This window comes from Polypterus senegalus, chromosome 11 (genome assembly GCF_016835505.1).
Source record: "Polypterus senegalus isolate Bchr_013 chromosome 11, ASM1683550v1, whole genome shotgun sequence".
Lineage (NCBI taxonomy): Eukaryota > Metazoa > Chordata > Cladistia > Polypteriformes > Polypteridae > Polypterus > Polypterus senegalus.
Window position 1 is genome coordinate 167,442,616 of NC_053164.1, and position 12,453 is coordinate 167,455,068.

The 12,453-nt window shown below is 37.1% G+C and overlaps 1 protein-coding gene across 6 annotated transcripts in view; it reads left to right on the forward strand.

Moving 5' to 3' along the window:
* LOC120539703 (serine/threonine-protein kinase WNK1-like) overlaps positions 1 to 12,453 on the forward strand; it is a 332,709-nt gene that overhangs the window by 86,197 nt on the left and 234,059 nt on the right. For all 6 annotated transcript variants that reach the window (XM_039770078.1, XM_039770079.1, XM_039770080.1 and 3 more), the window contains exon 5: positions 1,649 to 1,806. In XM_039770078.1, the coding sequence (XP_039626012.1) occupies positions 1,649 to 1,806 (158 nt within the window). The remainder of the gene's footprint in view (positions 1 to 1,648; positions 1,807 to 12,453) is intronic.

The window sequence follows — 12,453 nt, forward strand, 5'->3', positions numbered from 1 at the left end:
TTTGAATTCTCACATTTTCCTGTTTTGAACGGCTGAAACATGGTTTTGTTCAGTGTTAATTATGTCAGACCACATTTTTTAATATGGTTTAGGAAAATACTAGAGTTATTTAGAGATACCGTTCTTCTTGTATACTATATTTTGGACATAAATGTCTGTAATATGTAATGTGTTTTTGGAAAGCATGCTTTTATCAAAGTTCCCATAAAATGATTTGAGCTGAAACTCCTGATTTGGTCTCTTTGCTTTGAATATAACCTTCATAAAACACATAATTTAAAATGTGACATTTTGTTTTAGTACTGAACACTATATATATAAATATATATATATATATATATATATTTATATTATTTATTTTATATATATATATATATATATATATATATATATATATATATATATATATATATTTATATTATTTATTTATATATATTTATGTATTTATATATATATATATATATATATATATATATATAATATGTGTGTATACACAATACATACATACACATGGGGGGCAAAAGGTTCATTTGGAAGATTATGGTATAAGCATTTGAATTAGAACTGTTTGAGAGATTACTATTCATTCATTTAGGCTGTTTGATTATTATTAAGCTGTGTTTTTAAAAACTCTGGTCTGATCTATTGCTTTACAAAAAAATTGTTCATTCTCCATTAAGGGGTTTGATTTTAAAAAGTCTTTTCTTTTTATTTTTCCCTTTTCACTCATGAAATAAGGTCATGTAATTCGATTATTTTGTCTCATCATCGTATGCAGCCTAATGTTTCTTTAATCAACCTTTATTTTTTGTTTCTGTTTTGCATTTTAAGTAAATTTTGGCTCTAGGGTGTTACTTCAGCTCTATCCATATATCTGCAGTAAGGATATAATTATATACTGCAGTTCCAACAGTAAGTATGTGAGCACAAGGCTCTGGTGAGTGGCCTTAGCACAATGCATACTATTAAAGAAAAATTCCATTTTGCAAAGGATTTTTTTTTCAGTTTTTCTGTGCAAGGCCTTTTTGCCCATCAGTCAAAACTTTCCAGGTAGCAAAAGGTCAACAGCTAGCTATGGATTACCTTAATCTAGACGTTTTTCCCTTTCAGTAATAATGAAGGTAAGTTTTTCTGTTGCTCCATAGCTAGTTATTTACTTTCAGTCTCTGTCTTCAACCAAGGGGGAAGTAAATATTTCCTCTAACCAGCTGGATTTCTAATTCTCTGAACTAACAGCAGGAGGTGAAATGTGTACACATCAAATTAATGTGAAACCTTATCTCTTTAAGAGAAGCCTAGTTCTGTTGTCATTTTGTATAGTTTTCTTTTTTTCTGCTTTACTTCCATCAGTACTGAGCAGTTAGTATTTTAATTTTCAAAACAAGGCTCCGCTGGCTTAGATGGTCCATCTTCAGGTTTGTTACATTATCTTGAAAGGCCTTGCAGAGGGAAGCTTGTACAGCGTTAAATTCAGACTAACTGAGAAGAACTTCCCTTCCTCTTTTTTTTTTTTATTTTGCCTCCACTTTTTTCTCTTTCCTCACAGGTCATCACCATCCTTGTTTCCTTCGGTGAGTAGAGGCAGCTGAGCAAGCCGGCTCTGTGCTCTCTAAGACACTTAGAGTCTGAATCGTTCTTTTAATTTAAGGTACCCCTGAGTTCATGGCCCCAGAGATGTATGAGGAGAAATATGACGAGTCTGTGGATGTTTACGCATTTGGGATGTGTATGTTGGAGATGGCTACTTCCGAGTACCCGTACTCAGAGTGTCATAATGCAGCACAGATCTACCGTAGAGTAACAAGTGTAAGTCTCTTCAAAAGAAAAAGGATTACTTCAGTTATAACAATATGCATTTATTACAGGTATTCTAGGGAATGTGGGATAAAATGTAATTTTCTCCATCTACAGTGAAACATGGTAAGTTGTTCTGTTATTGGGAGGGGGGTATGGGGGGCAAAGGTTTTGCTTCAGAATGAGTTAGTAAATCATTCCTTGTTTTCACAGATCTGTCGATGGGCGAGGTCAGGAATGGGGTTGGAATAAGAAATTTGTTGCCAGATGCATATAATTTTTGTTAAGATAATAGTACTGTGTGAGCTACTCTGAAAGACCCAATACAATTCCTTGACTATAACAAGTAGAAATCCCAAATTAAATGTAACTTAAAAGTTTCCTTCAGCATTACCAATTGCTGTTTGCACTCTGGATTTAATTTACATTTAGACCTATCAGTTTCATATATTTGTAAGATATTTTACTACAATCTTCCACTTGTTGCCTTTGCACAAGAATAGTTTCTTAAATATGCATTACAAGACTGTTTTTTAAAGATTTCTTTACATGCTTTAAGCATGTAGTTTTGGTACCAGGTGCCCATTAAGCTGTTCACTGGATTTCCCTTTTAACTCTGAAGGAAGCCACCTTTAAGCAAAATTAATAAGATGTAAAGAAAACATTTTGTGTGTCTCTTGTTTTATCTTCAAATATTTATATTACATCTTGAACCCACAGTTGGCAAAATAGCATACTTATCTGCTAAATATCCCATTAATGTGAGCTATGTGCTGTTGATTGAATTTAACAAACATATGAAATGGTGGTTGTGCCTCAAGGAGAGAGATGGGAACTAAATCTACAGAGCTCCATTCCTGCACTCTGTGGCTGCAAGTTTTCGTCCCTACGAATTTTTCCTTGTTTTCTTGTGTTATTTATCTTAGTAAATGATTGTTGGATGAGACAAGCACTTATTTGTGTTAGATGATGATATACAATATTCTTCATATCTTGATGTCAAATATTTTCTTTTTTTAATGTTCAGGTTAAGTTGTTCTGTATTAATAACTAAACAAGTGGATATTACTTAAATAGCTGTTGCCCTTTAACATTCACAGTCCTTTGTACTTGTGTCTTGCGTCCTCCTTTAATTGTCAGAATTTGGATACAGTTAAGAGAGCAGAAAAAAGTAAGTCAAAAAGAAAATAACATGCCAGAGTTAAGCTATAGCAAAAAATGCTTAGTTTCTTATTAATGTAAATTTCATACTATTGCACTTTTCTGAATGCAACATAAGAGGAGAATAAAAAGTCACTTATTTAAACCAGTAAAATGTTTAAAGGAACAATAAATTACTCGCCGACTATGAAATTGATTGGGCCGATTTTTCCCCATCCTGTATAGCAGCAGTGATGAGCAACATTTTTTGGAGTGGACCAAAACCAAAAAATAATCCATACCGGTCACAACTCCTGTAAACAAGCAACCTAATTTATTAATTTAAAAATTGTTTATTTATAAGGTGGACTGTTTGGTTTCAACATATGATAAAAGTCTCAATTAATCATCAAAGAACAATATAAATTAATAATCGTAAAGTTTAAAAATGTTGAAAAAATAGCATCACCATATTCACTTTCCATAAATGAACGATGATTCAGTCCTCTAGATAGAAAGAAATTGGCAAGTTTGGTGATTGGCGGATAAACATTTGACATTTTCAAAATGTTTGTGTATACAGTAGATTTATTTGGTGCAAGGTGCAGTAAGAAATAATTATTTTGTGCCCTGTAGATTTTTGGATATCTCTGGAAAATAGTCCTGACAGTCCAATATTTAGACGTGGCTAAATCCCACAATCTTTTCTTTCGTATTATTTAATTGACAGAGAACAGTTTTCAGTCGAATATATATATATATATATATATATACACACACACACACTGGGGGGCTTCACTCGCCAACATCCACTATGCGCCAGCTACTTCTCTGCTGCACGCGGATGTGGATTTCCCTTTCACCAAACAACAAAGCTTTTAATTTTCATGGATAGGCTTCATTGGGAAGAAACACTGTTTTTCCCTGATGGCAGCACGAATTAGATGATCTACAAGTCTCCGACTTAAAGTTTAAAGCCAAACAATATCTATATACTTTAATATCATCCATATATTCAATCTTTTTTCGCTTTTACCTTTTCATCAATATCGCATTGAATTTTGATTCTGTGTTTGGAATTACGTTGTGATAACGCAACGTATAACTGCCAATGAGCGAATATCGTTTCTTTCTCTCTACAAGAAATGTTCATTGAGTTTTATTTTTCAGTCATTTAAAGCTAGACTGATTTCTAGCTTGACTGCTGATTTGGCTGTGTATGGACTATTAGGCCTATCCCCGCTTTGAAACTCACCTGGCTTTGTTCTCCGGACATCTAAGTTGTCTGTGTCTTCACTTAACATGTGGACCAGTAGGATATTTATTTGGTTCGTGTTTGTTTCGTCCCTCCTGTCGCTCGCTATCCTACCTGCGACAGGACTGCTTCAGTACTCGGCTGCCAAGCTACTCCGACTCCGCTTTCACCTGTCCAAGCCTCTGCTGACTGGCCTGTATCTCCACCCAGACATTGTATTCCTCCCCCATCGGAGATGCATCCACCGCGGGTCCTGCCTGAGGATCCAAGCTGACAGTTCAAAAATAATAAACTCCAGCTGGTCCAGTTCTTGATGTCCTCCACGTAATTTAGGCAGAGCTGCTGACCACAGTGTGTTAGTCAGCCTAGCCCGGTCGGCAACACCGTTGCTGAATGCAATAACGCCGTTGTCAACTTCGGTCTGCTGAACATCCAGTCACTCACGAGCAAGGGGCCTCTCATCCATGATCTCCTCACTAATCATAAGTTTGACATTTTCTGTCTAACTGAGACATGACAACAACCTCATGACTTTTCCCAACTTAACGAATCCATTCTCCTGGGGTTTCTTTACATCTCTCAACCCGTGGCTGTGGCCGAGGAGGAGGTCTCGCATTAAGGTATTGTGAGAAATGAAAATCTTGCTGTTGTCTGTTCCTGCCTTCAGTTCTTTTGAATATCTTGTGTGTCAATTAAATGGACCTATTCCTACTATTATTGCAACTGTTTACCGCCCTCCTAAACCAAATGACTTTCTGAACGACTTTGCTGTTTTCCTTACACACTTATCTACTGTTTCATCAAACATAATACTTCTGGGGGATTTCAATATACATATGGATAATATCAATGTCCCTATTACTAGAGACTTTACATCCTGCCTTGAGAGTTTTGGATTCCAGCAGCATACTGATTTTCCCACTCATTCCAAAGGACATATCTTGAACTTGATTTGCTGTTCTGTAGTTACCCCGCTTGAGTGTAGTTCAGATGAACTCCCCATAACTGATAAGAAAATTATTTCATTCAATATTAAACTTGCACTTTCCAACACTAAGCTTTCCCGTCTCATGTCTTCCCGTAATATGAAGAATTTTAACTTAGACTCTCTTTCCTCTAGTATTGATTCCCTTATGGGCATTCATAATTTATCCACTCCTGAAGAACTGGTCTCACACTATAACACTGGACTTAATGGTATTCTTAACTCTGTTACTCCATTAAAAACTAGATCTGTTTCTTCTTTTCTGCTCCTTGGTTCACGCCTGAACTTCGGCTTCTGAAGGCCAAAGGCCGGCAACTTGAGCAGTTATATAAAAAAACTAGACTCTTTGTTCACAAAGAGATGTACAAAAAACATATACTTCATTACAGGGACTGTATTGACCAAATTAAATCTTAACTATTTTACTCACATTATTTCTTCCAATGAAGGCAACACCAAGTCATTGTTTCACTGCTTAACAATATCACACAACCCCCCGGATTCTTTACCTTCTCACCGTTACTCAACTGAATTTTGCAATTCCCTTATGTCCTTTTTTAATAAAAAAATCCAGATGATCCATCAGTCTCTCTGTACAGATTCCTCCAGTACTTCATTTGAATTTCACCCACCAACTCACTCATTTTCCTCTTTTCAGCTTCCTACTTTCTCAGAAATTTCAGATCTTGTCTGTAAGTCTAAGCCATCCACCTGTCAACTGGTCTCCCTCCCTGCAGTTCTGGTCAAAGTCTGCCTCCCCTCTCTGGTCCCTCTTATCTCCGCTATAATCCACTCTTCTGTCACTACTGGTACTGTTCCTTCATCTTTTAAAACTGCTGCAGTAACCCCAATACTGAAACAACCTGGTGCCGATCTGACTAATTTCAGTTATTTTCATCCTATTTCTAATCTACCCTTCATTTCCAAAATTCTTGAAAACATAGTGGCTATTCAACTTCATTCTCATTTATCTCAAAATAGTCTGTATGAACAGTTTCAGTCTGGTTTTCGTCCCCTCCACTGTACAGAAACAGCACTTATAAAAATTACTAATGACCTCCTTATGGCAGCTGATTCTGGTTTAATTACTATTCTCATCCTCCTTGATCTCAATAGATTATTTTCGATTGGCATTACCCACAATCCACTAGATTGGTTCAGATCCTACCTCTCAGGCCAAACTTAGTTTGTTCAGCATAAAACTTTCACATCCCAACCCACTGCTGTTACTTCAGGTGTCCCCCAGGGCTCTGTCCTGGGGACTCTCCTTTTCATTATTTACCTCCTTCCCCTTGGTAATATCTTTTATAAATATAACATTAGCTTCCACTGTTATGCAGATGACAACCAGCTCTATCTCACTAGCAAACCTACTGCTTCCTTTCCACCCTCCTCACTTATTGATTACATAGCAGAAATCAAATCCTGGTTTTCTTCAAATATTCTTAAATTAAATAGTGACAAAACTGAGGTTCTCATCATTTTTCATTTGTTATTGATGGAATCTCTGTCTCCCTTTCTCCACGGTTTAAGAGTCTGGGTTTCATCCTTGACAGTACTTTATCCTTTCAGTCCCACATCAGTAACATCTCCCGGTTTGCATATTTCCACTTGCGTAATATTAATCGTATTCGCCCCTCCCTCACTCCCCACACCACTGCTAGCCTTGTTCATAGCCTTGTCACTTCTCGTCTGGATTATTGCAGTTCCCTTTTCTTTGGTCTTTCTCGCAAATCTCTGTATAAGCTTCAACTGGTCCAGAATTCAGCTGCCTGCATCATTACTAGAACCCCCTCTATTCACCATATCACTCCCGTTTTGCAGCAGCTTCATTGGCTTCCAGTTCAGTTCCGAATTCAATTCAAAATTCTCCTAATAACTTTTAAGTCTATCCACAACCTTGCCCCTCCATATTTGTCTGACCTCCTCCATGTTGCCATTCTCTCATGTACCCTTAGATCCTCTTCCTCCATTCACTTCACTGTCCCCTTTGTCCATCTTACCACTATGGTAAGATCTGGAACTCGCTACCATCTGAGCTTAGAAATATTGAATCATTTTCACTTTTCAAATCTAAATTCAAAATTCATTTGTTTAAGACTGCTTTTTCTCTTTGATTTTAACATTTGTATTTCACTTTTGTTTATAATCTGTGTTTTTTCTATTGTTCGGTGTCCTTGAATGTTTAGAAAGGCGCCTACAAATAAATAAAATGTATTATTATTATTATTAATGGCATTCACACAAATGAGAAATGATTGAACTGTGTGCGTGGTTATGTGGGCAGGACTTTTCCAAATCTCTTTGCATAAGCTCTTGTCTCACGGGGCTTGAAGTTTTCTCTCGCGGGATTTCTCTTTCACCAAACAACAAATCTTTTAATTCTCATGGATACACCTCTTCATTGGGAAGAAACACTACTTTTCTCTGATGGCAACACGAATTAGACGATCTACAAGTCTCCGACTTAAGTTTAAATCCGTGTGCATGGTTGTAAATGTTTTAGATGTGGGCAGGACTTTTCCAAATCTCTTTGCATAAAGTCTTGTCTCGTGGGGCTTGAATTTGTCTCTCACGGGATTTCACATTCGGCAAACAACAAATCTTTTAATTCTCGCGGATATGCCTCTTCACTGGGAAGAAACACTGTTTTTCCCTGATGGCAAAACGAATTACAAAATCTACAAGTCTCTGACTTAAAGTTTAAATTTTAAACAATATATTCGATCTGTTTTTGCTGTTCCGTTATTTCATCGAGTAAGAATTTCCGTTTATTTGCGCTAATGCAATCTTTACCATAGTTTTTTTGAGATTTTCGAATTTTTGTACTTCCATTATCTCTAACCTGCTCTGCATGTGTACCGCTCCAATGTTTTTGAATTCCTTACGACGTTCTACTTTGTCATCTACTCTTTGTCTTTTATTTGTGGCCCTGGACGTGGTTAAATCTCTTGGCACAATGTCTCGTCTTGCGGGAATCGATGTGTCTAAATGAGAAAATCATTGTCTCGTCTCCATTATGTATATTAAAATGAATGATTTGAAGATTTTTGTTCATGCGGTGAAGATATAGCCACTATTATTTATTGATATAGCACAATTAAATGTACATAGCCACATAGCCTTACGCAAGAGTTATCTGGATCTCAAAACTAGTATGGAACTCCACACTTTACAGTGGCTTCAGCCAGTAGTACAGTCTAGCTGCAGAGCTACACTCCATTGAGGAGGTTGTTGCTTTGTAGTAAAATTTGCTATCCTTTCTGTTGAGAATAATAACTGACAGGTACATGAGTAAAAATATAATCAGTTGTGTTTTTGGTTTCTGCGTATCTGGTTTTTTGGCCAAAAGGAGAAAGGAAGAGGGTGGAGCCATGACGGTTGTGTTCTTCAACACTAGAATCCCTGAAGCCTACGAAAAAATCCTGGGCCACCTTAAATTCCTTTGCACCTCTCCATTAGCATCTTTTGTTTTGTAAATGTGTTGATCAGGGCAAGCAGCTGTTTTTTTGATATTTGGACTTCTTGATACATTATGCATTTCATGTCAAAATTTTGTCATTAGTACTATAACATGAAAAAAGTTTATTTTTTGTGTTCAACATTTATGGCGTCACATTTCCTGTCATCCTACATTTACAAGGATCATTGTAGACATGGAACACACATGAAATGCATGTGTTCCAAATAACATATTATTTACCCTATACAATTCCAGGCACCTCACACGCAAATAAAGAGCCTTGAGCGTGGAGAACTTTTTGCTGAGCAGTGCTGTGGCGGTGAATGGGACACCACTGCAAATAAGGTACAGTGGTACCTCGGCATATGTCTGCTTTGGAATAAGTCCAACTTGGTATACGTCCTGTTTAGAGGCGAAATATTTTGCTTGGTATACAACCTTTGTTTGGAATACGACTCGTGTGCTAGAATAACACGTGTGCTATACCGGGCGCGCGCCTTCAAAAAAAAAAAAGTTTTAACCTGTACAGTAATCCCTCACTATATTTTATATGAAAGCATAACTAAATATATAACGTGGATTTTTCGCTGCTTCGCGGGCTCTGTGGACAATGTGTCTTTTTACTTCCTGTACATGCTTCCTCAGTTGGTTTGCCCAGTTGATTTCATACAAGGGACGCTATTGGCGGATGACTGAGAAGCTAACCAATCAGAGCACGCAGTTAAGTTCCTGCGTGCTGAATGCAGTGTTAACCAGGAAGTCTCGTCTCGCTCATTCAGCATCAACGTGTTTCGCTGTGTAAAGAGTTAACTTTTTCGCTCTTTTGTGTTTATCTCTGTGCATAGTCAAGCCCTTCATTATGGCTCCAAAACGATCTGCTACTGCTTCAGGGGCCGTTCCCAAGTGTAAACAGAAGATGTTAATGATTGCCGAAAAGGTAAACGTTTTGGATTTGTTGAAGGCTACGATTCTTTTTATTTAAAAGTAGGAAAGGAATATAAGATCTACGGCCGCAGTGTCCTTTTAACCAGGGTGCAAAACGAGTTGTAAGTGGATGTAATAAGGCAGTAGTCTGGATGGAATCTGCTTTAGGGATTTGGATTGAATACTGCCAGAAGAAGAACAATGGCAGTGCTTCACATTTGCCTGAAGAGGCTCCTTTGGAAGAGCTGTAACACTCTCCTTTGCTGTGCAGTAAAATTAAACTCATTGTTATCGGACAAGTTATTTTCATTTATTTCATCTAATTGCTTTTGTATTTATGTATTTTAGTATTAAGCAGTGCTTAAATTATTTTATACAACCCCATCAATGTATAATATGCCAATAACAATAGGATTTTTTTTTTTTCATGGGAATGAATTAATCATTTTCCCATTATTTCTTATGGGAAAAATTAGTTTGGTATAAGTCCTGTTTGGTATAAGTCCAAGGATCTGGAACGGATTAAGGACGTATACCAAGGTACCACTGTATTTCTTCCGGAACAGCTCATGAAACTTCAAATGAAAGAAAATATGCAAGTGCAGGCCAAACAGAAAAAAACAATGAAAGACCAGACATATGAATTGAAGTCCATTAATGCAGCTGCACCAGAAGAGGACCAAATGATTTATCTGCTGAACGGTTTACCAGATAGGTATGTGTTGCTGGTGACTGCCTTAGAAACTCGGGAAGGACTCACTCTGCAGGACGTAGTGTGCTTTTATCAATGAAGATTTAAAACATCAACAAGCAAAGGGAAGTGTGTGTAACAGAAACTAGATTTCAAGATTTAGCATGGACAGTGGTGAGAGAAAAGAGCATATAAGGCATTAGACACATTAAATTGTTACACCTGTAACAAAGAGGGCCGCTTTTGTCAGAAAATGTCAGACTAGGAAAAATAAAAGCAATATTAGGGTTGCAAAACATCATGTAAAGTCTGCCACACATAGTGAAAACATTGATTCTAAAGGTGATGTGGATGCATTTGTTGCGTTTTCTGGTCAAACAGACAGCAATGGACAAAATGGACACTGCATTATAGATTCTGGAGCAACTCAACACATGACATTCCAGAAGGAAATAATGAAAGATTATTGTTCATTTATTGAATCGGAAAAGGTAGAACTTGGTGATGGCAGAACAGTTGCCTATGGATAAGCACGCCATTAGACAAAAGGAGACACTTTGAAACTGTAATGTCATCAGTGTTGTGTGTGCTGAAACTGTTGTGCAATCTGTTTAGTGTTTGTGCACAGCACTAAGAGGTAATGTGATACAATTTGGTCATACAAAGTGTTGGATAAAGACCAAGAAAGGTCAGCTTGTTGGAGAAGGCCAACTCCTGAATAAAATATATCTTTTTGATTGCAAAATAGGATGCTTAGAAGAGATTAAACAAGCATCAGTTGCCAAACAGTGTTGCTATGAAGCTGACCTGTAACATCAACAAGTTACGTTAATGGGGAGATATTAAGCAAATGATAAAGAATAAACTGGTAACTGGTATGGATTTTCCGCTTGATGCTGAACTGTGTTTCTGTGAATATATGTTGAAGGGAAAATACATCAGATATATAATAAGCCAGTGGGAGAAATCAAATCAACACATCAGCTACAGTGGTGTTTATGGACCACTGCAAACTGAATCAATTGGAGGCACTCACTATGTGACCTTCATTGACGATTTCTCACATTACACAGCAGTCTATTTCCTCAAGAAAAAATCTGAAGTGTTTGAGAAATTTAAAGTGTTAGAGGCAATGGTCACAAGCCAAACTGGTAGCAAAATCAAGACCTTTGTGAACAGATTGTGGAGGGGAATACATTTTGGACCAATTTGAGCATAATCTGAAGGAGTCAGTGTGGCTCGTACACCAAAGCGAAATGATCTGGGGGAATGCATGAATCGCATACTGGTGAAAGCAGCTCGAACTATGATTGTACATTCTGGTCTCATCAAGATATACTGGACAGAGGTGATCAACAAAGCAACATTTGTGCAAAGACATGTTGCCACAACTGTGATAAAACCAGAATAAACAACATATGTATGATGACATGGCAAAAGACCAGATGTTTTTCTCATTAGTGTTTGGACGTATAGTATACCGTCATATCTATCAGATGCTGAGAGAAAGAAGCTTAAAAAAAGGCAGTGAAGCTGAGGTTTGTCAGCTATAGTGAGAGGCAAAAGGGTTTTGGACAATTGAATCGAAATACGCAGAAAAACGTCCTTTGATATGACGTAAAATTGAACAAGACTTTGGTCAACTGGAAAAAACAGATGAAGCTAATGCCTCACAGTTAAAAGATGTGAATCTTGATAATATGGAACAGCTAAAGCAAAGCCATCCATCTAGACAAATTTGACCACAGTGAATACTAAGACCTTCAATACAGTCTAGATATCATGAACATGCTGATGTAATGAGAACAATCAAAACACTTTTCTTTGCATGTTGCTAAAGTTGATAAACTGGTTTCAACTGAGGAAGCTCTAAGCATTGAGTATTGAAAGGAGTGGGTAAAAAAGCTGCAGATTCCTAATATGTGTCAATAATAAAAAATGAAACGTGGGAGCTGGTGAAACTACCAGAAGAACAAGAAGCAATAAATTGCAAGTGGATGTTCAAATATGAACATAATCATAAAGGAGGAGTAGAACCCTTCAAAAGTCACAGTGTGGCATAGGCTATTTACTCTCAAACATATGGAACTAACAATGATGAAACCTTCTCACCTGTGTTTAGATTCCCATCAGTCAAGAATATGGTAGTCCATCAGATGGACATGGTCACTGCATTCCTGAATGTTGAGCTGAATGAAGAA